We start from the raw sequence: 27,780 nt of genomic DNA, 5'->3' as shown, positions 1-27,780 counted from the left end.
GTAAGTGTAATGACAACTGCAGGGACTGAGTCTATCATTCAGATGCTATTAGTTTGATTTGTTGGCTTTGTTTAAAAAATGTGGCAAAATGATGTGTAACAAAATCATGAAATTAACCAAATGCACCATTTCAGACAAGAATAACAATAATAGTATTGAGAGGACTTACTTGCAGATGCATCCCAAAATTTAACTGATCCATCAGCATGCCTGAAAGAAAAGAACCAACACTTATTTTTTTTAGAGTGTAAGAAAATTACCCTCAAAAGGAGAAAAGGATAAAACCTTGCACCATGCTTAAATGTGCCAAAATATCAGCCTTGAAAATGTTGCAGTTATCTATTAAAGTTCTCTTTAATACGTTTTTTAAAATAAATTTGGCTGTAGCTATCACCTATTATAAACATTAAACCCATTCTGGCCCATCCTTGCAGAACTGATAGCTACTTTCCTCTGAGGCAATAAATTTCCTGTGAGCTGAGGATTTAAGTTTTGTCACACTGTGCGCCCCATGGAATATATCTCCATATTGGCATCAAAGGGTGCCTCGGCTCAGCTGCCACTGATATCTGTGAGTTTTACCCAGAAGCAAACACCACCCAATGTGGGAGCTTCAGAACAAGTTAACATCTCTGTCAACGCCTTACAAAGCAGCATGACCCTGCACTGTTTTTTCCTGAGGTTTGTATGGAGCCAAATCACATTTGTAGGAACTAGTAATACAAAAATATGCCACAGTGGTGTGTGAAGACACACATATAAAGGTCATTTTAATTGTGACAGGCAGATTTTTTCTTATCCCCCCCCTGTTTTTTTGTCAGTATATCTGACTTACCCTGTGATGATGATCTCTGGGTAGGTGTGGGAACCTAATGTCCATGTGCCTCCACTGACTGGCCACTCCTAATAGTATAACACAAAAAGAGCTCATGGTTTTTAAACTGTAATCACATTCTATGTTGTTTAAACAAAGTGACTTTTTTGGGTTCATTTTCAAAAACTCACAATGTTCCATTTTACCAAAATGCTTGCTCCAATCCATAAATATGAAAATGTATTGTTAAAATAACAAATTTCCATGATAACCCACTATTTACTCAATGTTAAGACCAGTTCAGAGGATTAAAAATACTTGAAAATCTGACCTAAAACAAACATTACAGTTTAATGTACGCAAACCTAATTATGTTGTCATTGAAAATCTCCTCCTACATGCATGAAAACCTAAGATTTAAAAATAAAATATAATTAAACCTGAATATAAGACAAATTAATCAGAATCAGCTGCTTTTTTTTTTTTTTTTTTTCTTTTTTTTTGTGCCTTTCATACCTTTTGGCTGTAGCCTGTCTTCTTGTGTTTAGCTCCTATAGAGTAGAGAATGGGGATAATGTCTGGGGGACAATCTGCAAAATAGGCTGTGCAGGTAACTGGAGACTCATGGACGTCCATGGGATATGGATTCTCAAACACAGGGAAGCTGCCAGACACAAGCACATAATGTGGTTTAAGTTCCACCATCATCACAGAAAAACAGAAAAGGGTTGAAATCATCAGGGAATAAAAAGAAAAAGGAAGAAGCAAATGTATGCACATGTATACTGAAATATCTCCAGTTAATAGAATTAAAATAATATAAAACAGAATAAGAAAGGAGGAACTGAAGATTGTTCTAGTTATTTTAAGATTGTTGAGAATTACACCAACATTTCCCTTTTTTTTGTGTGTTCTACGTCAGTGACATCATTTGCAGTATGTAAAATGGTACTGGTAGACACGTACATGCTTTAAACAACATGTGAAAAGCGCATCGATGTAAATATTAGTTTTCTAATCAACAGTAGACTTGTGTATCGGCAGTTTAATCTGCTCTCTATAATTAAAACATGCAACTACTGATCAATGAGCTGCAATCCTGAGGGCAATCTGGGCGTGTTACAACTGCTGTTGTCAGTGGACATTTATATCTAAGCAGTGTAATTAGGTAACCTAATTTATTCAGCATGTTCGTTTATACCTTAATGTTTTGCTACGGCTCAAGTGTATTCCCTAGCCTTAAATGCTAATGTGTCAAGGTTGCACATCTGCAGATCTTCATACCTTCCATTAGTGACAGCAGGTCAGGTGGAGCAGTCACATTTTCATCATGACAGCTAGCATATATCTTTATTTAAATAATTCCATTTTCAACAATTCTTACCTGCAAATATCCCACTGAATTATTCTAAAAGCACTAAAGCTCTATAGTTTATAGTTTAGGACTGAATAAGGTTTTGATTATGAGGGTGACTCCATTATCTTCTTACCCATCTCTGATACATTAAGAGTCCTAAAAGTAGAAGCTCTTTGACCACTTAATCTTACAATCTTGTTCTAACCCCATCAACATTTTTTTTTGTTTCATTACTGAAATTCAAATCCAGGTGACACCCATAGTTTAAAACCCTTCACTCGGTTGTTTATGTAACAAACTTGATTATGAACTAATGGTTTGCTTTTAATTATCTGAGTTGATAATAACGCAGGCCAAAAGAAGACCTGGGCTGATGATGATGATGATGATGATGGTAACGTGATGTTTCAGAGTGTTTATTATTTATTATGTTTAAACCCCCTATGATCATTAATATATACTGCAAAAATATCTGTTTGGGATTACAATTCAATTAAATTCAGTTTAATTAAATTAAATTTAAATAAATTCAGCTCAGATTTAATTCTGTACAATTTATAATACTATTGTTTCAGTTTGTTATCCATCTTTTTAGGATGTAACTGTTGAAAGGCGTGAATGTGTAAGACACCTACTTGCTTTGTGTGAGATCTACCACAATCAAGTCCTTCTCCAGCAACACCACAACTGCGTAAGGCTCCTGGACCTCTGTGAGATACAAAGAGAAAACTGAACATTTGAGGCCTCTAAGAAAAAAAAAAAAACTTGTCATCCTCAAACCTCCAGTCAACTCTGAACATTTTAGATTATTTGATATATATATATATTTTATTTTAATAGGTGCCATCCCAGTAAGTTACAGGGCAACAGTATTTGCATTATCAAAATATTATAATGGATTTATTTGGTGTAGAGTAGGCAGTGTGCAGGAGGTATGTAGAGCGTCACCACTGCTCTGAATCATAGAAAAATAATGTGACAAGTTCTAAAAGTGAATTCTCACCATTGATGTAAGGAGTCTCGCAGAGCACCATGAACTCTACTATAGGATAGTCCATCTCCAGAACAGTGATGGCTTTGCCATGCATGATGGTTAATGCTGGCCGTCGTCCTGCCTTGTCATATGAAAGACCTCCAGAGAAGATAACAAAGGGCTCACTGTTGTCGAGAGAAGAGATATTTAGTGTTTTTCTTTGTATCCATCCTAGTAGTTGAAATTAATGAGCAAAGAAAATCACTAAGAAAATGTAAAATAAACTACACGGAGCACACATTATGAATCACTTGTAGAAATAATCAGATAAATTCAAAGATTAAAAACTGAATGAATGCTCATTAGCACAGCTGTGAGGACAAACTAACCGACCGAATTAGTAAAAAAAAAAAAAATCACATTGACTTTCATCTCAGAGCTTAAATGTCAGTCTGGAAATAATGATTTAAAAGCATGAGCATGCGTAATCAGGATACTTCAAAGTCACTTAGATCAGGAAACTGGGATTCATGTAAAAGCAAACACCTGCTTCTTGAGGTCTTGTACTCCACTTTAAGTATGGGTTTACACGACTCCTTCCTCCCATCCTTCTGTATCTTTCCTGAATAAAAGAAAATAGCAAAAGATTGGATGATTTCAAAGGAATGTGTAATTTTACTGAAACTAAAATCTATATTTTCCATTGCATTTTTGTAAGTAACCTGGGCTAATTTATTATAATACCATTTTAGAGAGTTCAAAGGGATGCTGTCACTCACTGAATGCTACTATTATAAAAGCATTTGCTGTGCTTTTCTAATGCCTTTCCCGTTAAAACTGATTTATATTATTTGGCCTTACTTAACAGCTGCTGAATGCACGTCCTCACACTAACAATCTTTTCCTCCTCAGCTGTAATCATAATGCAGCCAAGCAGCATTTCTCATCATAAAAGCAATCATGGCAAAGATTCAGCACAACAATCAGCCAGAAAATAGGAGCTTGTTTTTGTTCCCATTTCACACTTTATTTTGTTTATTACTAGGCAACATGTTTCCTCTTCGTTTTAGGAAATGACAGACCATTATCAGTCATCGCATTAAAGGGAGCTATTTCCCTTCTGTTTCAAATGCTGGAATGATTTTGTCACTGACACAAAGACAAAGTCTCTCAGCTAGAAGGCAGTGAAGCCACAAATTTCAGACAAAAGCAAATTAAAGAAATTTGTTTCAACTTTATTATGTCCACTCAACCGACTTTTACCCCATGAAAAAAATCAACTAACAATCTAATTTCTGAAGAAAAAGATCCACATCAGCTGAATAAAATGCCAACTGATGTATTCTGTTATTTAAATTCAACTAATTTTTTTAACATTCCTGAGAACAGATGTGAAGAAATAATTATCAAAACTGCATGGGGTCTTAGGGGGCATTTTTAGCTTTAGTTAAAAAAATGTATTTCTTGTTCTTGTTTATTTGTTGACTTTAAAATGTGTTAGTAAGGATTTGGTTGCCAAGGAAGGTTTGTTCAGTGAGAACAATTAAAATTTAAATTTACATTCTTCCTGCTCCTTTTCATTTGTGGTGTCCAAAAAACTAATCAAAAGACAAATATAATTACGTAAACCATGAAATAAATAAATAACTATCAACTTCCAATTGGCTTAACGTGGATGGCACAGAGACAATTTTATAGATGACTTAGCATCTTATAGTCACAATGTAATTATACCGCAAATTAAATTATACCAAATATGGACTTAAAGCTGCTTTTTCTCCAAATGATGGAAAAGAAAGACATGCTGCTGAGCAAACATCACTTCCCAACACATCACAGCCAGCGTGTTTTGAAATATAAAAATTATCTGCACCCATGTCATTAACATATTAAATCTTACATAAAGATATTTTATCCGTGATTCAAATACAATAATGGTTTGCATCAGAGCCCTGCAGAGAAACAAAATTACTTTCCATATCATTTAACGTGAAATGATGTCATACGTCTTTCATGTTCCTAACAATTACATCACACCGGTTCTCAAACAACTTCACTGGCTCCCAATAAAATTCAGAATCAACTACAAGATCCTGCTTTTCACCTTCAAATGTCTCCATAATCTGGCCCCTCCATATCTGTCAGACCTACTCCATATAGCTACTCCCTCCCGCACTCTCAGATCATCTTCCTCCATTCACCTTTCTGTGCCCCGTGCCCGTCTCAGCTCTGGAACACACTCCCACCTGAACTCCGTAACATCGACTCACTTCCATCATTCAAATCACAACTTAAAACTCATCTGTTTAAACTGGCCTTCTCACCTTAATGTTTTTAACTGTCTGCTGCATGATGTTTGTTTTGATGTTTTGTTTTATGTTTTAACTGATTTTAATTGTCTTTTGTGAGGTGACCTTGGGTCTTGAAAGGCGCCTTGAAATAAAATTTATTATTATTATTATTATTATTACATGCAAATTTAAATGTAGCCATGAAATCATATTGGTCTTATTTCAAAATTTGATAAGATAATTAGGCCTAGACTGAGATAAAGAAAAAAATGCTTAAAGACTTGTGGTTTTTGTCATACAGTCTACTTGTTTGTTTTTTTTTTTTTTTTACTTTATCTGGACTTTATTTTTGGGTTTGTGGGTTTTCATTTTAAGGCATTTAAGGTGTTTCTAGTTTGTTCCGTCTTTCTTTATCTTGGTGTTGACCTTGTTTTTGGATTTTCATGTTTAACATTTTACAATTGGTTCCTTCAGTGGCTTTCATTAAAATCTTGTTATGCTTCAAGTCTTTCTATTTTAAAAATCTCTTTCTCCTTTGTGCATTGCAGTTATTTCTGCTTCCTGTCTGTGCTTCACACCTGGGTTTCATTGGTAATTGCTTCACCTATATAGCCTGTAGTGGTTGTTCTCTAGTCCCAGGTTTCCTGTGTTCTTTGTAAGATCCTTGTCACCATTACCTCCTCTGGTCTTGTGGGTGTTTTAGATCTTTAATAGGTCTGTCTCAGTTTTACCTTTTATTTGCATTTACAGTTTTGAAACTTTACCTTTTCCTACCTTTAAAGCATCTTGTGTTTTTGTAAATTTAATGAGACTACTTTTTTTCTTTTATATGCCCACCTTTTTTATCCTGCATTTGAATCCTCGTCCAGTGCTTATAACATGACAGTATAGGGTGGTATGAATGCGCTAAGCCAGAAATGTTTGAACCAGTTGTCAGTGGAAGATAGACAGTTGGGACATGTTTTGCTGTGAATCATGAATTTCATAGCCACGCACTGGGTTTACAAAAATTTACAGGACAATATATTATGCATACTTTATTGCACAGACATGATTGTTTTTATTTATTTATTGTTTTTAACTTTGGTCTTTGATAGAGACATACAGCATTTTGGTTGTATTTCAGGGCAAGTGGATACGGTGTGGCTAAATCTTGTAACGGTTGAAATGGCGCATTATTATACATCACAATAAAGCTGTTTCACACATGAGCATTAAAGTTTTCAGGAGAAAGTCTGGATAATTTGGTCCAGTCTTTCACCACTGAGGCTATTTACAAGAACACATCACAGCGGGAGGCTTTCAGCTGGAAATGTGCTCTCCCACCTGGAAATGGAAGGGCAAAGGCCAGCTTCTATCTGGAGTGTACAGGAGGGAGCGTCTGATGCAAAAATTATGCTGTGGAAATCAGTGTTCTGTTTGCAACATGTGTAGAATAGCAGATGAGGGTCCTTACTGTGTTGAGATGAATACTGCATGTATTTTTACATGTTTTTAACAGCAGGAAGCGAGCGGAATGTAACATACGGTCAGGAGGACAGAAAAAATTACTTCTCACCAACAGATATTTATATGCTCTGAGAGAGCAAATGCTCCTGAGTATTTGTTCATTTGAGTACATGTTGACACAGTGTCCCACCAACTGATGATCTAGAAATTTTTTCTCACATTAAGATGTTCTACATGACATCTTAAACATTTTTTAGGACTAAAGCATGTGTGAAAGCAGTTGCACTGATTTCTTTTTTTTAACTTGTCCTGTCCAGCAAGCAAAATGATAATCTCTGAACAAATTTGCTCTGCCAAGGGGAGGCCTATGGGTAAGGCTCTTCTTGATAATCTGATTCATTTATTTAGTTATTTACTTTGAGTCTATGTAATCTTGCTGGACCTGACTGGAGGGGACAGAAAAAGGTTTGAAAATAGCAAAAAGTGCTAAAGGGAAAGAAGAAAGGAGACAAAAAGATCACAGGCAGAAGGAAACGACCCTTCAATCCACACCATCACCAGACAACAAACTGTTACACCTGTACATGAACACACCAGAAAATTTCCTACAACTTTTACAAAAACAAAAACAGAAACACACACACACACACACACACACACACAAAAAAACAGAGCTGCTAGTCATCAAGAGTTTTTAAATAATAACCAAATCAAAAAGACACATCATGAAAGATACCAGATACTAACTCACAGGAAAAATAAAAAAAAGAATGATCTCCTAGTATAAAAACCCACTGGACAACTCAGTGACTGTGTCAGCATGCAGAGCATGAGGAATGAGGAGTGATTAGTGATGAAGAGTGGTGAGTGAGATCGTGCAAACATGACCACGCCTCTACGGAGGTCAGAGGCAAACCAGGGCCAGAGACCCGGGCCCTCAGCAGCAGCCCCGGAGCACCAACCCCAGCTACCCCACCACAAAGACGACTCCAGCCCCACCTGAAGGGCGGCAGAGGAGAGCCCCAGCAAGAGCCCTACACGGTCTTGGGGCACAGGTCCCAGTGTGCCAAGATCAGCAGCCGCCGGCCCCGCCAGGGACCGGCCACCCAGGGCAACCCAAGCGAAGGGCCCAGGGCCCCAGGAGCCCAGAGGCAGCCGCCCCACCCCCCAAAGGCGAGGGCCCGCAACATGCCTAGGAGGACCAGGCCCCCCCGACAGCCACCCGGCATAGGCCAGCACACACCCCGATATTCCAGCGGCACACCCCGGGAACCAGGGCGCCATCAACCCCCTACCCCCACCCCTCACCTACTTCAATCTGCACCCTATATAACCCCACACTCACATCCTCCCCTGTGCCGTACCCACAAGCACTCACCATCACACAGTCACATCTCACATAACCCACCCACCATGCCCCGTGGCGGACACCCCAGGCATACCAGAGGACAGCGAGCCCCAAGCACCCCCCTGACCCAACACCCACAGAGCCAGCAGCCCACCAGCTCACCCACCCCTTGAACCCGGCCCCTAGGGCAACCACCTCCCCCTGCTCGCACCCGGCCACACACAGAGGGAACAGGGGTGTGAGAGGTCCCTAATACCCTCTCCCTCCCCGCTCCTGACTGTTTATGTAGTGTATGTTGTGTGCAATTAAAATTGAGGGGTAGTGACCGCAATGAGCCAGGAGCCGGGCCACCTAAGTGGCCCCGCCCGATATGCACCACATGCCATGCCCCCCAGGTCTTGTTTGTGTGTTGTGTTTCTTGTGTTTTGATGTCTCGGTGCAATTAAAACTGAGAGGCGAGTCGCCATGGGGTGCATTCAAGGAGACCACTGAATGGCCCCCTCCGCTCCACCCCACATGGCTCCACGCCTCCCAACTCCCTACGTGTGTGTGTGTGAGACAGAGACAGTGGGAAGTAGAATAGAATAGAATATAATAGAATAGAAATACTTTATTAAACCCTTTGGAGAGTCCTCAGGGAAATTTGGGGTAAGAGGGGTCCGGGGATGTACGTCCAGAGGGAAGCACACTAGTGGCATTAGGCACCCCCACTCCCCAGGAGGTCCCCCAGGGCAAGACAGGCCAGGAGAGGCCGCCCCCCACGACCGGGCCATTCAGGGACCACAGAAGGTACCCACCCCCCCACATCCCTAACGGGGAATGAGAGGATGGGGACAGCGGCAGACCCATGGCACACCACCCCCAGACCCGTCCAGGCCCCCCCCCCCACAAGTGCACTTAACCCCGCCCCAACCACACACAGAAACACATGCACACACCTATTTCCTTGCACACTCCCGCTCATCCTAACACATGCATGCCTCCTCAGCCCCACCCACACAATATAAACACTCACACAGCATACAACCCTCCCACTCTCACTCCCCGGACACACTCCCACTCATCCTAGCAGTTGCACTGATTAAAAAGTAGTTCCCTACCTATCTGATTTTGATCACATTTAGAAAGAGAATGCTATATCTAGCTATGAGATATTTGAAGGTCTCTGTATGTAGAGAGGATTGATGATTAATTTCAGGATTTGCAGTTTGATCTCCATGCCCTCCACATACTAAAGTGCTTTACGTTATCATTGTTTTGTGAGTGTATGATAAACACTATAAAGAGTATTGGGTAAAAATGTCCAGCATGTTAACAATCTGCTTTAGTTTAAGCTAGTGCTTGTGGCTGTTGCTCTGCTCCCCATCACTGACAACGTTCCCTCTTATCTGCCTGTTTTGTGACGTTACAGCTCACAGTGAAGAAGCAAAAGTCTGACTAGGTCAGGATGCCCTGCTACTAAACAAAACCAGAGGAAGACAGAAACCACAGAAGGATATCTGTGTAGTATACAGAACTGCAAATTAAATTAAATTCATTCAACTGTACTAGCACTGAAGATTTTACAGAGATCTTTTCTTTTGTCATTCATTCCAATATAGGGCGTTAGACTGGAAATGAGTACGGGTTGAATACGAACTGAGCTGATGGCTGAACACACTGATGATTACCCCGAGTGGCTCCAATAACTCGATGCCATTATTGGTTGTTATTAATGGACCAAATAAAAGGTGACAGGTGAACAGTTTCATTTGTGGTTTGTCTTTCAATTTCCACAAAAACAGTCCAATATTCTGCAAACAGCATAACTCATAACTATGTTGCATTTACAGACCCTTGTAGTTTACAGCTGTACACTGGCATTGTGGGCAGACTTTAACTACACAACTAAACTATGTGAACTTGGAGTCCAGTCTGCCCACATGCCCTATAACGGTGTGAAACCTTTGAACCTACCAATTATTATTATAAAAAAAAAATCCATCAGAAAGAGACAACATCACAGTGACCTTATTCTCTGCTTTGGATTAAAGTGTAGCTTTAGGGTGTGTGTGTCTCACCATGAGGGAAGGTGACCTGGAATGGCTTGGTGGTGTTTCTGAGGTTCCATAGCGTCAGGCTGCCATCTGAGTGACTGCACATGAACTGCTTCCCTTCATGATGCCAGCTGACTGAATGGATGGCCTGCACCAATCAAAAGTAGACGACTTACATACATTAAAAAGTCAACACAATTTGGTGAAAAAGCTTTGAAACAGGTTTGAGCCAGTGGCGGAACTAGACTATACATGAGGTGGCCAGAGGGCAGGCAAGACCTATCAGGGGGTTCATGTAAATAATTGTGTTCCTCTCTCTAACACACTCACATACAATGCTGTGATAATTGTGGTCACATTAGAGAGACCTGAGAAATAAAACATCTTTACATTTATAATCTGGAGTGGAAATAGCTGCAACAAGTTCAAAAAGGTACAAAGAAAGGTTGGTTGTAATACAAAATAAACCTGATTGCATCTACATTTCTCCAAACTATCATTCTATAGCTTACTTTAGAATCAATTAGCAGCCTTGCTAGCCTGTTTAAATTAAACTGCATCATGCAGCATTAGCTTAGTCAGCGCTACACAACTTACTGTGGTACTGAGGTACTCTTTGAACATTTAAACATTTTTATAGTTTAATTCCACCTCCAATGTGAAAATGTTTACTCAAATAACATTGATTTCCCCACATTATCTTAAAACAAATCTAGTGCTATCATAGAACTACATTAGCACTGCTATGTAGCATCTGTTTACCATTAGGTTTTTGTCCTCAGTGACCTGTCGATTACCTGAGGTGATGATAATAATAATAATAATAATAATAATAATAATAATAATAATAATAATAATAATAATAATAATAATAATAACGAAACAAACAAAAACATAATAATGCCTACCATACTGACATGCTGCACTTACTTCCTGGGACAATTCCAATATGAGATGAAACTAGTACACATTATAAATTACACTGCCTGCTGGACTGACCTGAAGAAAGATTGTCAAGTAAATCTTTAACCTTGCTCAGTCTAATTGCAGTAACTAGAATGCAATAAATGCAAAGTAAAGTAAAGCTCTAGTTTACAGACTAATGTGTTTATAAAAAACATTTGGCTTTGCATTTGCCAAAAAAATCTCTACTGATCTTTCCATGGAACTAGCAATGTGTTTTTAAAATATATATAAATATATTTTCTCTATTTTTTCAAATGCCAAATTAAAATTAAACTTGCATATATGTCGATGGCAAACTCTATGTTTTGCAAAATGCAACTTTTTTTTTGCCTAAAGTGAGTTGCTAGGATTACAGCTTTGTATCTGTAAATGACCTTCTTAAAAGAAAGTGAACAAAAAAAAAAAAAAAAGAAAAGAAAAAAAGAGAGAAAAAACAAAATATTTGAGATGCATACTGAACCAATACAGAGAGCAGCTCATTTTTTATTTATGAAACAGAGCTTTTTTATGTTTCACTTTTGCTTTTTTGACTGAAAAGAACTTCAACGTCAATATCTCAAAACAGTTTATGTTCCCGGTTCCAAAGTGGCAACATGTTTGATGTTATTGAAGACCTCATCCTGCATTCTTTAGAGGAGCTCTTTCAAAAACTATCTATGTCAAATTTACAGAGCTTGGTGCTCTGGGCAATGTTATGAGGACAATATGCAGCTTGCATTTTAATGTCACAATGTGTAAATGAAAGGATAATCGACCTTACGTTGTTGTAAATTAACCTTCACTCATTAGTACACCCAGAATGGAACAGCTTGTAATATTTAGGAATTAGGATGCATTTTTTTATGTCTTTCCACATTTTCCTTAACACAGGGTTAAAATGTCTGCAAACACTTGTTCCAACTCAACTTAATGTGACCATAATTTTTCCAATAACAAAAAATATTCACACAAGGTTGAAATAGTGACAGATTGCTTGAAGCCTGCCATTAATAAGCTATTATATTTGCTTGTTACAGTTGGTCTCCTTCGCAGCCAGCCTGTGTGAATCTCATGCAGTGTTTTAAAAAACAACCAGAAAAGCCCACACTATGCAATTCACGATTTAATGACAACAACACAGATATAAAGCATTCTTATTGCACCAGGGGCTGCGACTCAGAAGTCTACCCTTGTATCATGGAGCGTTGCTTTCATCCTCAGGTGAAGAGGTGTGAGACAGAAATGTTATGCTACGCTGACGATGGCGCACAGAAAGCTTCATTAACGAAGTAGGAGATGAGAGCCGGCAGCAGAAGCCGAAAACAAGAGCCACAAGGCGATAAACGCTAAGGGCGTATGAGTTTGAGGCCACAATAGTTCTTGAAAAAGAGAGAAAATGGATAACACAAAATTGTCTTTGAGACAGCACAATGTTCTTGTAACTCTCTACATAAAAGTACCATTAGTTAAAAAGTCCAGACACTCACCCTGTCCCCATGGTAAATTATAGAAATTATTTCACAAAACAGAGTTGTTCTTTAAACTGTGATTTTACAGTCTGCAGTGTGGTTAAGACGGCTTGATACTGAACGAGATAAGAGATAATGGACTTAATGTGTTTGCTGACCTCTGTCACACCTGTAAGTCTGCCAACAGTAAAATCTAATTGTCTGCAGTTCTGATGTATTTATTACACAGCTAACATGTCAGATCTGTAGTACTTTTGTAATAAAAATATATCTGTCTACCTGTATTTTTCCACTGAGAATAAAAAAATAAGGCTCTAATATGACAAACTGGAACAATTAGATATCAGGAACCGTCTGGTTTTACGGTCTGCTGATCTCTGGGTGCAATGGCAACAGATGCTGCAGTCCTTCCAGCTGACAGTGCCGTGCAAGCTGTCAGGGGCAACTACAGTGGTGCGAGTTTTCCTGGGTCCTACAATTACTGTTTCTTCAAAGAGCAGTAATTGGATGGAGGTCGCCTCATTGAAAATAATAACAGCTGAAGCTGCTCAGACATGAAAATTGTACTCCACTTTGTTGAGGCTAAAATTATTGGCAGGCAAACAGGCTAAATTGTGGCACTTAAATGGGAGGAAATGATGAAAAAATGTGACAGTTGGTCTGATTAGGAAGGGGGAGCAAAAACTGTGCCCCGTGCCCACACCAACTCCAGGACCGTCACAACCCACGTTTTCCGTTTTAAATCAGCTTTTGGCTTTTGATTGTATTTTGGTTGTATTAGTGTAGTGTAGTCTCTCTATCCAGTGAGGTGTCATCTAACAATATAAAACAGATATGGATGGATTTATTCTTCAAATGAAACCCTAACACTCTGTTGCATCTGGCTCTGATGCATATGTAGTGGTGGGAGTCCTTTTAGGAGTGCAAATTTTAGAGAGGGTTGTTTTCGTGAGAACCATGTAGAATAAATTTCTTAACTTCATCTACCTATCATTAGTTCACCTAACTATACATCAAAGTTTTTTTTATTAAACATCTGATGTGAGACAGATGAGTCAGAAACTAAACTGTTTCACCCAAGTGTGTAAAGGAGCACAGCTCACCTCATCGTAATAGATCCTGAAGTCAGCCTTCTTTGCACGAAGGTCCCACTGTACGATGGTCCCGCTCTCAAACCCTATGAGCAACTGTGGAGAGGAGAGACAAGAAATAAAAGGTTATGGGCTATATTTTGAGGAAAAAGTCATTGATAGAGCTTCACTGAAATGCAGGGAAGCTGTTTTGAAAGTTTACTGAGATGATTTGAATGTGAACGAGAAGATAAAATATCTTAGATGGATTTTTGTATTATATGCTATGTTCTTAATATGTCCAAAATTAATAGCATCTGTGAGTTTCAAGCATGTAATTCAGGATGTCTCCCTCAGTAAACACAATATTTGAATAACTACTATATATAAATACATTGTCAAAAGCTACTGCAAAAATTATGCTGTAAGAATTGATGGTGAAGATAGTAATGCAAAGATTTCCGATGACTCATTTCATAACTTCATTTGAGGTGGCGCGGCTCAGCGGGTAGAGTTGTAGGTAGTTCGTCTTGTAGCCTGAGGGTTGCTGGTTTGATCCTTGGCCTGTTGAGTTCATGTCGAGGTGTCCTTGAGCAAGACATCTAACTCCAAATTGCTCCTGATGTGTCGTGGTTGAGCGCCTTGCATGTTAGCTTCCGCCATCAGTGTGTGAATGGGTGAATGTGATGTATAATGTAAAGCGCTTTGCGTATCATTTCAGGTAAAGTGCGATATAAATACAGACCATTTACCATAAATCAGATTAACATAGTTCCTTTCCCCCCTATACTTGTGAATATCGTAATTCCTAAAGGGGAAAACTTTTTTTGACCACAAAAAAAAAACAAACAAAAAAAACAATGTATCTCAGCTAATCATATAATATTACACAAAAAATTCTTGGTTAAGGATTCGGGATGTTTCAATAATATGTAAAACCAAGACCAATTTTTAAATCATCTAATAATTCAGTTTTGTAAACATTAACAATAATCTGTAAAAATTGATTAATTTGCATCTATTTCATAAGATCTTTTATGTAAAAAAAAAAAAAAAAAAAAAAAAAGTCAATAATTCTGATTAGGACTGCCTTTGTCATGATCTGTGGGTTTTTGTTGGGGTTTTGAGTCTTGCCATTTTGAGTTCCCTTTCTGGTTTTATTTTGTAGTTTCTCTCCCTTGTGTTTTAAATTCTGTTTTATTTCTTGTTCATTAGCTCACCTGGTTTTGACCTGCTTCATGTTAGTTGCCTTTCATTTATACACCCCTTGGTGTCAATCAGTGTTTGTCATATCATCTGTTTTGTGTCCCCAGTGTTGCCTTATTAGGGCTTTGGGTTATATTGTCATTAAACTTTGTTCCTGCACCCGTCTGCCTCCTTCCCTTTTTCATCCTGCAGTTGGGTCCTAGATCCACCGCACCATGACAGCCTTGGCTATTTTTATATATCACAATAATATCTTTCATATAAACTGCACATACACTCGCCTTCACATGCGTGTCACCCTTATTTATCATGCAGCTATACATTCTGTATGTATAAACAATATCATATAAATTAGCCCATTCACAAAAATTAGATTAATATCAAAATCAACATTAATACTAAAAATAGAAATAAAGGGAAATATAGTGAAGTGAAATAGCATTATGTTAGGTTAAAAATAAAGAAAAAATGTACATAAGTATGATTATATACAAGTTAGGCTAAAAACATATCCACATACTACAAAAGTTAACACTGAAACAGAGATGAAAGCAAATGTAATCAATGTAATCTGATCACAGATGAGTACAAAGATCAGGAATGCTGAGAGAAGCACAAACAAGTGTGCTGGATATGAATCTCCTGCTGAGAGGAAACTGTGGGACATCTTGAATCTGAGGATTGGCATTGGAGGGAGCATGAAGTGGAGAAAAAAAACTACCCCAATTAAATTCTGCAACCTTGAAGCTTTAATGACAAGAGTCATGATACTTCAAGATGCAGTGTCAATTCTCAAATAAAAACCAAATTATATATATATATATATATATATATATATATATATATATATATATATTGTGACTGTCAAATGATTAAAAATTTTAATCAGATTAATCACAGCTTTCAAATTAATCATGATTAATCACCATTCCCGACTGTGCCTGAAATTTGCTTGTTTTTACTGTATTGTATCAACACAACAGGCCGATGCAACAAATATTTGCTTTTAACTGACCTTCCCTTGGATAAATGTCAGATGTCCAATAGTCAGTAAATGCAGCATGCAATGTATGTTGTTCTAAATGATCTCAACCATGTTCTAGATCATAATTCAGAACTCATATATCGTCATCTCACCAACCATCTCCATGGTGATAATTTCTGTCACAAAACCAGCAGATGTGACGACTGTAGTTAAACAGCCAACATTGATAAAGATGATCTGGATAAAAAAAGGTTTTTCCTTTTATCATTTAAGTGTGAGTGTTTGTGCAGCAGTGATAAAAGTCCTACAGCAGCATCACCCAAAGTAAACAACTGTTGATAAAATAGATAATTGGCTATTTGTTTATCAGATGATCAGTTTAGTTGTAATGATCAGTTCAATATTTCATAAAATGTAGATGTATAAAAGGTCTCATTTGTGACCTCCTTTTCCTGGTTAGTGGTCCTGCTTGGCCCCCAATCAGAACGTTTCTAGACCCACCCCTGCATGTATGAAATATAAATCCTGTCTACAGCTACTTTCTTTCGGCAGCTACTGTGTTAGAGAAGGTCCTGCCAAAAACAACATTTTTGGGTAAATATGTGACTGTGTGAAGCGTGAACCGCTAGTTTCCCTAATTCTCAGCTGAACCATAAACAAACGCTTCAATAGAGAAAAGCCGATCAGCTGATCATTGACAAGCCCCATATTCCCATAATGGGAATATGGGGCTTGTCTTGCCACGTATGCATTAATTGCATTAAAAATTTTAACGTTAAAAACTTTAACGCAATTAGTTAACGCTGTTATACCATTACTATTCTTTTTTTAGTCGATATCTCAAGATAACGAGCACTGTTTTCTCACGATAACGGGAAAAACTTCGAGAAAACAAAGTTTGTTTGCTCAAGATAAAGAAATGGTTAAGGTGGGCTCAAAAGTAAGTGTGTGACACCAGATTTCATTGATCATAACAGACCCCATGGCCCCCGATGTATTATATCTTATTTTTATAATTCTTATATATTAACAAGTAGGTTTCTTGGGGGAACCTGAGTGGAGTCAGTGTTCTCCCCGAGTATGTATGGCTTCTCTCCCGCTAAGACATGTATGCATGTTAGGCTGATTTAAGTCTCTAAATTCGCTCTAGGATTGAATAAGAGCCTGATTAATTGTTTGTCTCTTTGTGTTGGTTATGTGATGGAACAGGAGCTGCTTCTTTGTTTTCTCAAGATAACGAGATAAATTGTTCAGTTATCATGAAAAAACTATGTTAAAAACCATGCGAACCCAGCCACTCTCGGTTTCCGTATTGATCTGCTTTGACATGCAAGGAATAAATAAGCAGCATCTTCAAACAATAAATGGCAACTGACTTTAATATCAGTAAAAAATTGTTTTGAGACTGACTGAGATAAAGATCCAATCCAACAACAGGGTTTAAAAAACATGAGGACTGATCACAGCTAAACAACTGGCAAAAATGTAAAAGTCGACAAATGAGTTAAGATGGGTGAAAGCGTACAGAAGTGCAGAATGACATATTATTTTTAAATAAAAAGAGAAAAAAGACTACAATTACTGACAGTGACATCTCAGCTGCTGCCATTTTAAAAAGGGGACTGGAAAAACTGCAAAGACCTCAGAAGATAATTTTCTCACTGCAATAAGCAGAGATTTCATCAGCTGAAAACTCATTACAGGCAAAAGCATTAGAGTCAAAATCAAATACCCAGGGTGTAATGTACAATGAGCATCTTAAATGGGATATAAACAAATGAGCCCATTTAAAATGTAGACAGCAAGTTTTTTTTTCTTTACACAGTTCATTCTTTCTAAGTAAATGCCGTCAAAATATTTTATATGGAATGTTTACTTCATAGGAATTTAAGGACACATTTACATCAGGAAACTCCAGGGGACTTCAACTTCTTTTTGTGCTCAGTTGTGTTATTATTCTTTTTGATTTATTATTATTATGTATTTATATTTTTTTCTTTATCTTGTGTTTTAATTTGCTCTATTAAGGACTTTGATTTGCAATCTGTTTGAAAAAGTGCTAAAGGAATAAAGATCGACTGATGCTACCAGCCTACAATCTGATTCAGGAGCTACATGTGGGTTATAGTGGTGGTTGCAGTCAAAAAGAGCAGATTTTACCAAGGGATGAACGATAACTAAATTATTACGTCATTCCGATAAGTCCAATATCATAATGACTTGCCCCGATAACATTTATATTTTTGTCAGCTTCGCAGTTCTCCCCTTATACTTTGAGACCTGAATGTTCTGCAGTAAACGCTGCGTTCAGGTGAGATTGGCATAAAAAGAGAAAATTTTTCTGACTGGAAAAATTTAAGAATAACCCCTCATGTTTGAAGACGACTCCTTAAAACTCAGTCATAGTTTTGGTAGTTTTAAAATTTGTTATCTAACCGGAAAACTGGCTGAGTTACTGACTTAAATCAACATCCAGTGTATTTTTTTGACATGTTACAATAGAAGCATGAACTTGAAAAGGCTGAAAGCACGACTAGCAAATGTGGGAATGAGGAATTTCCATCACCCCGTGAATGCAGCACCACCAGCATGCAGTACAGCGTGCTTACGTTTGACAACAGAAAGCATGGCGTTGTTAGTATGGGAATTCTTCAAAATTTCCTAAGAAGACACGAGGGGGGGAAAACGAGCTTCAATACTACAAACCTGATCAGTCAACTGAAACATAATTATCGTTTTGACAAAGTTTTGAAAGCGTATGAGGACGCCCTGGCTGCTAAAGATGAAAAAAAAACGCAAAGAAGCCACCGGGATTGACAAACATCCATGAGGTGTTTGAGACATCCAAGATATTTGCCAGACATGGCCCATGGGCTAAGGTTATTGAAGATTTAATCATGGAAATGATGGCGCTTGATGACCAGCCCTTTACCCTCGTTGAGGACAGAGGCTTTTCTCGTCTGATTCATCACTTGGAGTCACAGTTTTCGATGCCCAGCCGCCGCTACCGCCAAATGTATTCACACATTATATCAAATAGGTCTGTTTGATATCTTTAGAAAATGTCTGAGAGGCATGCTAAAAGTTTTTCACTGGAAAAAAAAATCAATATCTCTTCATATAAACAGTGAAAAGTCTTTTACTGTAGGTTTTGTTAGTATTGATGTCATCATCTTAAGTGTGTTTGTTATCGGTTATTAGTTATCGGTATCGGCCTTTAGTAGCTGAAGGTTATCGGTTATCGGTATCGGTTTAAAAAAATGGTTATCCTGCATCCCTAATTCTACCAAAGAGTCAGTAAGATCATAAATGGAGATTATTTCCGTATTGCAGTTCACTTCAGTCATCTTAAGGCACTTTCAAAGATACAGTCAAGTTCAATCTGATTAATTGTAATCCATTTAAAACCAATCCATTTTATGATCCACATCAGTCCAATTCATAATAAATGTACTCATATAAGCCCAATCATAAAACAACTAATTGCCAAGCTGATGAGAGAAGGAAAGGACCAGCACTGATGGCTTACAGAAAAGATGTTTTTGCTGTTAATCCAATCACCTGCCAAGTGTTTTCTTGGAAGTGCCTCCTCCTTTTCAAGCAGTTCCCTATGAAGTCTTTCCAGATGGCTCTGAGTAACAAACCATATGGTGCATCAGGTTAAGCAGCATAAATACATTTCTTTAACTGCTGTGTGACTGCAGCTTTCAAATGCAGCTGTAAACTCATGTCTCATTTTTGTGTTTTGACGGCTTGTCAAATCTGCTTTTATGCAGGGACAGCCAAATCTATTCAGTAAATCAACAAATCATAACTTCTATTTCACAGCAACCTCCACTTTTCACTCCTCCCTCCAATTTGACTGTGCTTGATTTTTAAAAACCAGCTGTCTTTGAATGAGTTCTAAGTCCTTCACATCTGTATCATTGAGCTTGCATAATAAAAAAGAGGTGAGCTCCAACCTTCCCATACGGACATGTGATGTAGAAAATGATTGAAAGGGTTAAACTGGTGATACAAGCGGCCGGAATCAGAAAGTGTAAAGGGGATGATGTCAGAAAAATAGGAGATAGACTTTCTTTTTTTTTTTTATTTTTTTTTTTTTGTAGAGATTTCACAGCAGTGGGAGAAGCCAGGCCTCCACGTTTAGAGTCTTTTAACAACAGAGTTCATGTTAAAGGAGAACTCAGATGCAGCTGGGTGATTCTTTTATCTGCCTACTCACCTTGCCTTCATCCTTCGGGCTATCACTCAGATGAACTACAGGTCCTGGGTGAGTTTTAGTTGATCTGTGATGAGAAAAAAAAAAAAGATGAGCCAGGTAGAAAATACTGTTATCAACTGTGTTGCTGAGTAACAGAGCTGTGGGGAGAAATCAAGATCTTGTTTCAAGTCAAAGAAATAGGAGGGTTTTTTCTCTACCCACACAAATGGCAACCAACTGCTCAGATCACGAACATAGTCAAACATTGCTCCTAAGCAGTGTGACACTTTGTGGAAGAAAACATTACCCACTAAATATATTCACACTGAAGTCAGCCGGGATTATAAACAGCCAGAGCAGTACAGTTTAAATAGGGTTTTTATTATAACTGTAATTTTCCAGCCATAACTAGACTGCTGACATTTAGATAATTGTGAAGTTATCCTCTTCTACAAAGACAGAGAAACATACAACTTGTAGAGGGCATTTCAATGTGCATTTCTTTGAACTGTTTGTCAAGAACTGCTGCACAAACATGCAATTTAGAAACCCAACCATTACCCTACTGTACTGATGAAATCAGTCCCCAGACAGAGAAACAGATGAATAAAGCCTGCCAGAGCACTTGGAATTACCATGGTGGTGAGGTATCTAAGCATAGCATTTGTATGGTACACACTTAAGTCTTTACCATATAAGGTTCTCTGTCCCACAGACTGGATTGACACAAGAACATGCATTCCATGCAAATGAGCATCCTATAGGCAAACTCTATGATTGGAGGACACAGGACTGAGGAATTTTCTTTGTTTAAACCCTATATAAGACAGAATGACACATCAAGTCTTTAGGTCTTTGTTCTGGCTTTGGGACCTCCAGATTTTGCTGCAGAAATCTGTTTTGATGTCTGAACTTTTGTAATAAACTTCTTTTTATTATTCAAGTCAGCGTCCAGAGACGTTTTTGCCTGAAAGACAATTTTTCCACATCTCCTGATCAAGATACATCAGTGGTTTTAGCCATGGCAGATGTCTCCATTTCCCAGAATAATATAGGAAACATTCACACTCTAGGCAAAAATGGCTCAAATCAGACTTTTTTGTCTATATATGATTTTTTCATTACTGTCAAAAAAGCACAAATCCCTTTTTTTAAAAAGAAAATCCAACCTAGGACACATATTGTCAGCCTATTACAAATAATGACCCAAGTTATTTTTTCAAGTTAAAGATAGAAATAACTGACTTATTTTCAATTTTTTGTTATTTATTTGTGTTTAAGTAAAACCTACTTAGGCCGTTATTTGAAAAAGGTGGCAATATGGTACTGAATTGGAATCATATCCAATGTTTTTTTTAAAGCGACCTCAAATTGCATTTAATCTGACTTGTGTTACTAAAGTGAGACAAGGACCATAAGTCAGGACCAGGGGAGGCAGGACACGACAAGATTAAATTTAAATAATAGAAAAAAACAATATAATTTTTTTTTGGCTCCAATTGCGCAAGAACTTTTGATTTACACACACTAATAATTGTGTGTAGCATCCATATCTACGTCAGTAAACACTGTGTGATGCTACGGCTTTTTCTGCACATGTGGGTTAATTTAGGAACATAGACTGTTCACACCGGAGTCTGATGGAGGATGCATTAAATTATAATATGAGCAACCATGCAATAAAAATCTCAGATTTCAGCAAAAAATCAGAATTGAACATTAAGAGCCACAGTGTGAACATAGCCAGAGACCAATGTTTTGCCAACGTGGAGGGCAACTTGCTCTGATGCCAATAAAATTTAGTCTTTGTCAGGTTAAATTAACAAAATTTAGCCTGTCAGATCTCACAGATTATGTTCATTTCCTTTATGAACAGAAATTCAAGGCCCTGCAAAGGAGTGCAGAGTTCCCATTTTGACTGTTTTGAGATTGCATCTTTGTTTTGTTGCATGTGATGTCTGTTAGTTTTATCAAACAAAGACTTCCTGCAGGCACTCAGAATCAGAATCAGAATCAGAATCAGAAAGGTTTTTTATTGCCATATGAGTGAACAGGTTCACATCATTAGGAAAATGCTGCGGTACTTGGTGCAGACATAAAAACAATATAAGTTATAAGTTTAAGCATGCAATAAATATAAAATAAAAATTTTAAAACAAAATAAAGTCTCTACACTTTAACATAAAATTACAAAATATACAGGATGGGTATGGAATTAGAGCATAATCCAGAAAGTATGCTAAAGTGACAGTAAAGTAGCTTTGGTATGTTTGTCTCTTTTTGCATGAAGCACAGGTCCTGTGACTGAGACAGAGCGTTTATGGCCTAGAGTTCTCGTTCATGAGTCCAACAGCAGAGGGGTAGAAACTCTTCTTGTGGCGAGAGGTTCTGGTCCGGATGGACCGTAGCCTCCTGCCTGAGGGGAGTGGCTCAAAAAGTCCATGACCAGGATGAGAAGGGTCGGCTGCGATCCGGCCCGCACGGCCCAGTGTCCTGGAGGCGTACAGGTTCTGGAGAGATGGGAGAGTTTCTCACTGTTTCCAGCAGAGAACAGCATCCAATGAGGGTTAAGACATCCAAATGTGAGGCCATGGCTTTTGCCAGAAATAGACAGATTGCTTACTCCCGGTCTTTTGTTTAGAGGATGTATGAGAATGGAGCAGCAGATTGACAAGCCGATAGGGGCATCATCTTTAGGATTGTAACGGCTGTAGCTGTCTGTTGTGGTTAAAAGAGATTTCCCAGTCACCTGTGGTCACGACCTGGATTTGAATATAAGCTTCAGAAATTAGTTTTATGTCAGGTGAAGGCTTGCTATTCTGTGTTGAAAATGGATTTCTGTGGCAGATGAATGCTTTCAAACTTTGAAAGCAGATCTAAGAATTTGAATCTAATTGTTGATGACTGAGTGACTTTGTGATAATGTTTCCTCTACAGCTGACAGGGCTAGTCATTGAATTGTACTAAAAGCTGATGATGAGAAGGCTTTAAGAAACACTGAATATTGGTAAAGACTACAGTCTAAGCACATATTCTATAAATGTTAAGAGGCAGAATGCAGAAAGTATTTAATTTCTTAAGAATATAGAGTGGATTTTCTCTTAAAGGAAGAAAGGCACTCAGCAATCAATAGCATGTATATGGATTTTCCATCCGGGGTGGGAGTGAGTTGCCTCAAGTGGGGGGGTTAAGTAACACAGACTCGACAGTGGACAGCCTGCAGAGGTGCAGAGAGATTTTCCAGTCAATCATTGTTCCAACCCCCACACAAAAGCTGTGAGCAGTGACCATTAGAATGAAAATATGACTACAAGCATGAGAAATTAGATTCGTCTGAAGGGTGTCTGGGATCATCCTTAGGGACAGGATGGATAGCTATGTCCTCCAGGACGGGCACGTAGTGGGATCACTGCTCCTTTGCGTCAAAATAAACTAGCTGATAAACTTAAATATCTTTTAACCCATTTACCATTTCACTACTGTTTATATTACAATTATTTTGCTTTTAACTTTAGGAACTGAGATTATCTATACAAAAGTTTAAGATGCTCAAGAAAATGTTCTTAGAACCTAAATATTCAGCTGTGGAATTCATTGTACATCCATCTTTCAACAATTTAACACTGATCCTTCTATCTAACTGTAACAAATGAAGTATTTCTATCCTGTGAGAGAAATGTGAGGTGAGGTAAGGTGTGACTCAAATGCACAGATAGGCCCATTTAGTTATGCTTGCTGCTGAAGAGAGATAAAACATGAAACCCCAGCGAGCTCTCAACACCTTTATTTCGTCAGTTTAAAGAGTAACAAGCCAACTATCATCCAGTTATCAGCAACACACAAACCTGTCCAATCAGTGCAGTATTTTAGCAGAGAGGAGGAGTGCCAAAAGTAAAAAATGCTGCTACATTAAGCCATTCAGAACAAATTACACACTAAGTCGAAATATTACAAGTGCCTTTGGCCCATGAACCTTTTGGTACACACCATCAAACCCACGCTTCACACACACACAATCACAGCTTCTATTGATGTCACAAAGTTCTCTTTGAGTTTATAAAAAAATGTTGCTGCAGGGAAAAAGTTGTCTTTACTTATTGAATTTCCGATGGTCGTGACTTAAAGCGAAGGCTTGCTATTGTATGGTGAAAGCTGATTTCTGTGGCTTATGAAAGTTTTCAAATGGTGGAGACAGATTTGAAAATTTGAAGTGAGTTTCTGACAACTATGTGAGTTTGTGTGATAAAATTTCTTCTAAAGCTGGCAAGGCCAGCCTCTGAACTTTATTGAAAGGCAATGAGAATGCTTAAAGAGAGAATTAAATACACAGGTGAATACAGGTCACCCATGTTAAATAGCAGCAGTTATTCTAAAAAGTTATGAGGAATAAAAATATGTAGAATGGAGAAATCATTAAATTTCTTCAGAATATAGATTGAAAAACTCTTAAGAAATGTAGAAATTTGCAGTCTGGACTGTAAAACCTTCATGTTCTACACTATACTAATTTCATTATGAGGCAACAATTAATTGATTATTAATTGTGCACTAAGGAAATCTCTTAAAGTGTTAAAAACATTATAACTGTTAACTCCTTTCATTCATATGCGCTATACTGTGTAAAGTAGTGAAGATCTGCGTGACTGTTCACTTTTACTCCCCTTAGACTTCTCGTGCTTTCTGGTCCCATTGACATTTGGTTTCCAGCCACTTTTATTTCTCTTATATTTTGTATTTAACTATAAAGATATAAATAGTGGTTTATAAACTCATAAATATTGGTAATAAATGGTGTAAAAAACGTGTTCTCTTTAACTTTTAACTTTGGTGTTAAGTCTCAATAATGTCAGGAAGCTCCCTTGGTGAGAGTCCTCAATATCTATTTCTTCTCTTTTACCCACCTATTTTTTTTAAAGCTTGGTCACAAAGCATATCCAGAAACAGAAAATGAATCCTGTTAGCAGATATATTAAAACCACCAGACCTTATTTCAGTGGATGCAGCCACTATAGATCTTTTGGGTTGATGGTGTGTTATGTGTTGCCTGTTGTGGTTTGCCAGCCTTTATGTCCACATCAGTGGACAGAAGGCAGGAAGTAGGCTTCAGGACATGCTGTTCTGTAAAGAGTAAATACCTCTGAGATGTGAGAATGAAGGGGTGAATCCTAATGCTTTGTGAGGGGTTTGAATTTTGCTCCAAAGGAGACAGAACATGTTTGAACTAATATGTTCTTTTGATAGAAAAACTAAGTAGAATCAATATTTTCTCTCTATTCTCTCTTTTTGGGATACCAAAGACAAACACAAAGACATGTTGAGCTGCAGCAGGATGAACGGAGCCATGGCAACCCATCATGGTAAGAAAAGGTTAAATAATCAACACGACAGCTGAAAAGGAGCGAGGCAGGGCAGGAAATAGCAAAGCAGCTGCAGAGATGCCAAGGACATGCTGCATATGAGCCGCCACATTCGTGCTGTATAATAAGGCTTTATATGACATCTACAATAGTTAAAGCGGTACCAAATTTTGCTACATGGATGAATGACCGAACACAAACCTAAGTATGTTAAAGCTAATCAGTTGTGAAACCGTATTTGCATTTTTTCCTTACACATTTTCTCTAAATTGAATCCATGACCCTCTTTATAAATTCAGTCTTAATTGGTCTTTACTGTAGTACTTTTTGACCCTGTGTAGAAACTGCAGGAAATGAAAAAGTGCCTGTTGGTTGGTTGTTTTATTTAATATTCTTACTTCATTAAGTAACTTCAGAGTGACACACAAAGAGGCAAATGAAAGAACTCTGCAGAAAGAAAATGGAAATTTTTCTGTTTTAAAAATACCAGATTAAATAAAAATGTTAAACTTGGCATGTTTGGTGCACAATTGTTCCTGCCTGGCGGTCTCAGTTTATTGTCAATTTTCATGTGTGAGCTTATCAAACATGTAAGAGAGCTGTTAGACTTCAACAGGGGTTATCAGCTTTAAATATTTAACAGCTTTGCAATGGTGGCTGAATATAATAACCAAATTTAATATTTAGACTTAAATAGAAGCCAAGGAGTTTAATCCAATGTTCTTGGCTGGGATCTTCAACATATATTTAGATTTTAATCCACCCTTAATCCCTTTGTGCCTACAAGGCAAAGACATGAAATAAAGGAAGGGAAATAAAATGTATTGTCTTATGCACAAAACAGTATTTAGCATTAGGCCTGGCATTTTTTTTGTTTGTTTTTTTCTATCCTTGATTATGTAACACTGTAAGTAAGAATGTTTTTTTTCTCTGCTGTACTAAAAAAAGAAAGAATATATATTGAGGATTAGCAGCATGTTGGGCTTAAAGAATATTATTCCTTAAAAAGAAGAAAAACAAGTACAGTAGCAGCAACAACAAAAGACTTTGTTTCATTGGACCACTTGTCTCAGTGGGTAAATAATTTGCTAATATCCACTGATTACTAAGTAGCTTACACTGAATGACAGTCTTACTACTAGTATGTTTATTTTTTTATGTATTACAGTTGAAAAGGAAAGGGGTAGTGCAAAACTAGCAAAGAGCAAGAATACTTTTTTTTTTTTTTTAAGGGACAGATTTTTAAAGATGATATCAAGATGACCTGTGATGAGGTCAAGCTGAGGGGTCTGGTGAGGCAGGTGGATGAGGAATTAATACATTTTCCTTCAACTAAATAACCTTAGGACTAAACCTAAAGACCTGCATGGTGTCTAAGAAACAGAAACCTAAAGAACAGAGGCTAGCATAAATAACTTACTTGGCATGGAGAGTCAACATGACAAAATGACAATCTGGTAGAGAACAAAGAGAATGAAGGAGGCTATTTACTGACAGGGGTGATCAGCCAATGACAGGCAGGTGCAGGGTGATTATGCAGCTAACACGTTTAAACTGAAGGCATGAATGAAGCTAACTGAGGTGCACAAGAGAAACTATCTCAAACTAAAACTGAAAGTAAAGTTAATGAAGTCTAACTTAGAAACATAAGAACCCAAGGACCATCTCAGGAAGCATGCAAAACTGCATAATTGCTAATGCACAAATTCCTGTAGCATTAATTTATTCTAATTAAATTTTTCCTTCTGCATATTTCCCTTGTATAGTCACATGGCCCTCCACATTTGAAGACTCTTATGGCTTGCAGCAGTGTTAGGTTCATTCTGCCTGCCATGGTGGATGTTAAATGGCACAATAGCAGATTATGAGGCTGTCCTTCATGTGGTGGGCGCCACTCGTGCTCAGTCAGCAGCTTCAGTTTGTGAGCAAAACAGCTGAGTGTTCAGAAATAACTGGAAAGACCGCAACTGAGCTGTGCATATGACAAGTTTTCTTGTTGTCATGTGAATTTGTGTGGATGCTCAGTCATCCGTTGAAAACCTTGTCTTCCAAATTTAGGCTACATGTCTATAAGGTTTTGAACTTTACAGCGATCTGACTAACAAAGAGGAGGGTTTTCTTCCTGGAGACTGGGGCATCTTGCATAAGGTTGTTATGGAAGTCCGACGTGCCTCCTCTTTAAATGTTCGAGCGTTGCAAATGTGCTTCTGTGGTATGCAAGGTCCTCTTTACAAATCTCACATGTATGTAATTTATTTTGTAAGTTTAACATGAAG

The 27,780-nt window shown here is 37.9% G+C and overlaps 1 protein-coding gene across 15 annotated transcripts in view; it reads right to left on the bottom strand.

Annotated features, from left to right (window-relative positions):
• stxbp5l (syntaxin binding protein 5L) overlaps positions 1-27,780 on the bottom strand; it is a 165,177-nt gene that overhangs the window by 45,280 nt on the left and 92,117 nt on the right. For all 15 annotated transcript variants that reach the window (XM_042001705.1, XM_042001711.1, XM_042001712.1 and 12 more), the window contains 9 exons: positions 20,169-20,232; positions 13,786-13,869; positions 10,293-10,416; positions 3,691-3,766; positions 3,175-3,329; positions 2,807-2,879; positions 1,331-1,478; positions 836-903; positions 170-210 (listed from right to left, as the gene is read on the bottom strand). In XM_042001705.1, the coding sequence (XP_041857639.1) occupies positions 170-210; positions 836-903; positions 1,331-1,478; positions 2,807-2,879; positions 3,175-3,329; positions 3,691-3,766; positions 10,293-10,416; positions 13,786-13,869; positions 20,169-20,232 (833 nt within the window). The remainder of the gene's footprint in view (positions 1-169; positions 211-835; positions 904-1,330; positions 1,479-2,806; positions 2,880-3,174; positions 3,330-3,690; positions 3,767-10,292; positions 10,417-13,785; positions 13,870-20,168; positions 20,233-27,780) is intronic.

This window comes from Melanotaenia boesemani, chromosome 12 (assembly GCF_017639745.1).
Source record: "Melanotaenia boesemani isolate fMelBoe1 chromosome 12, fMelBoe1.pri, whole genome shotgun sequence".
In the NCBI taxonomy this organism is placed as follows: Eukaryota; Metazoa; Chordata; class Actinopteri; order Atheriniformes; family Melanotaeniidae; genus Melanotaenia; species Melanotaenia boesemani.
Note: the sequence above shows the minus strand (reverse complement) of the source record. Positions and strands in the feature narration are given on the sequence as shown.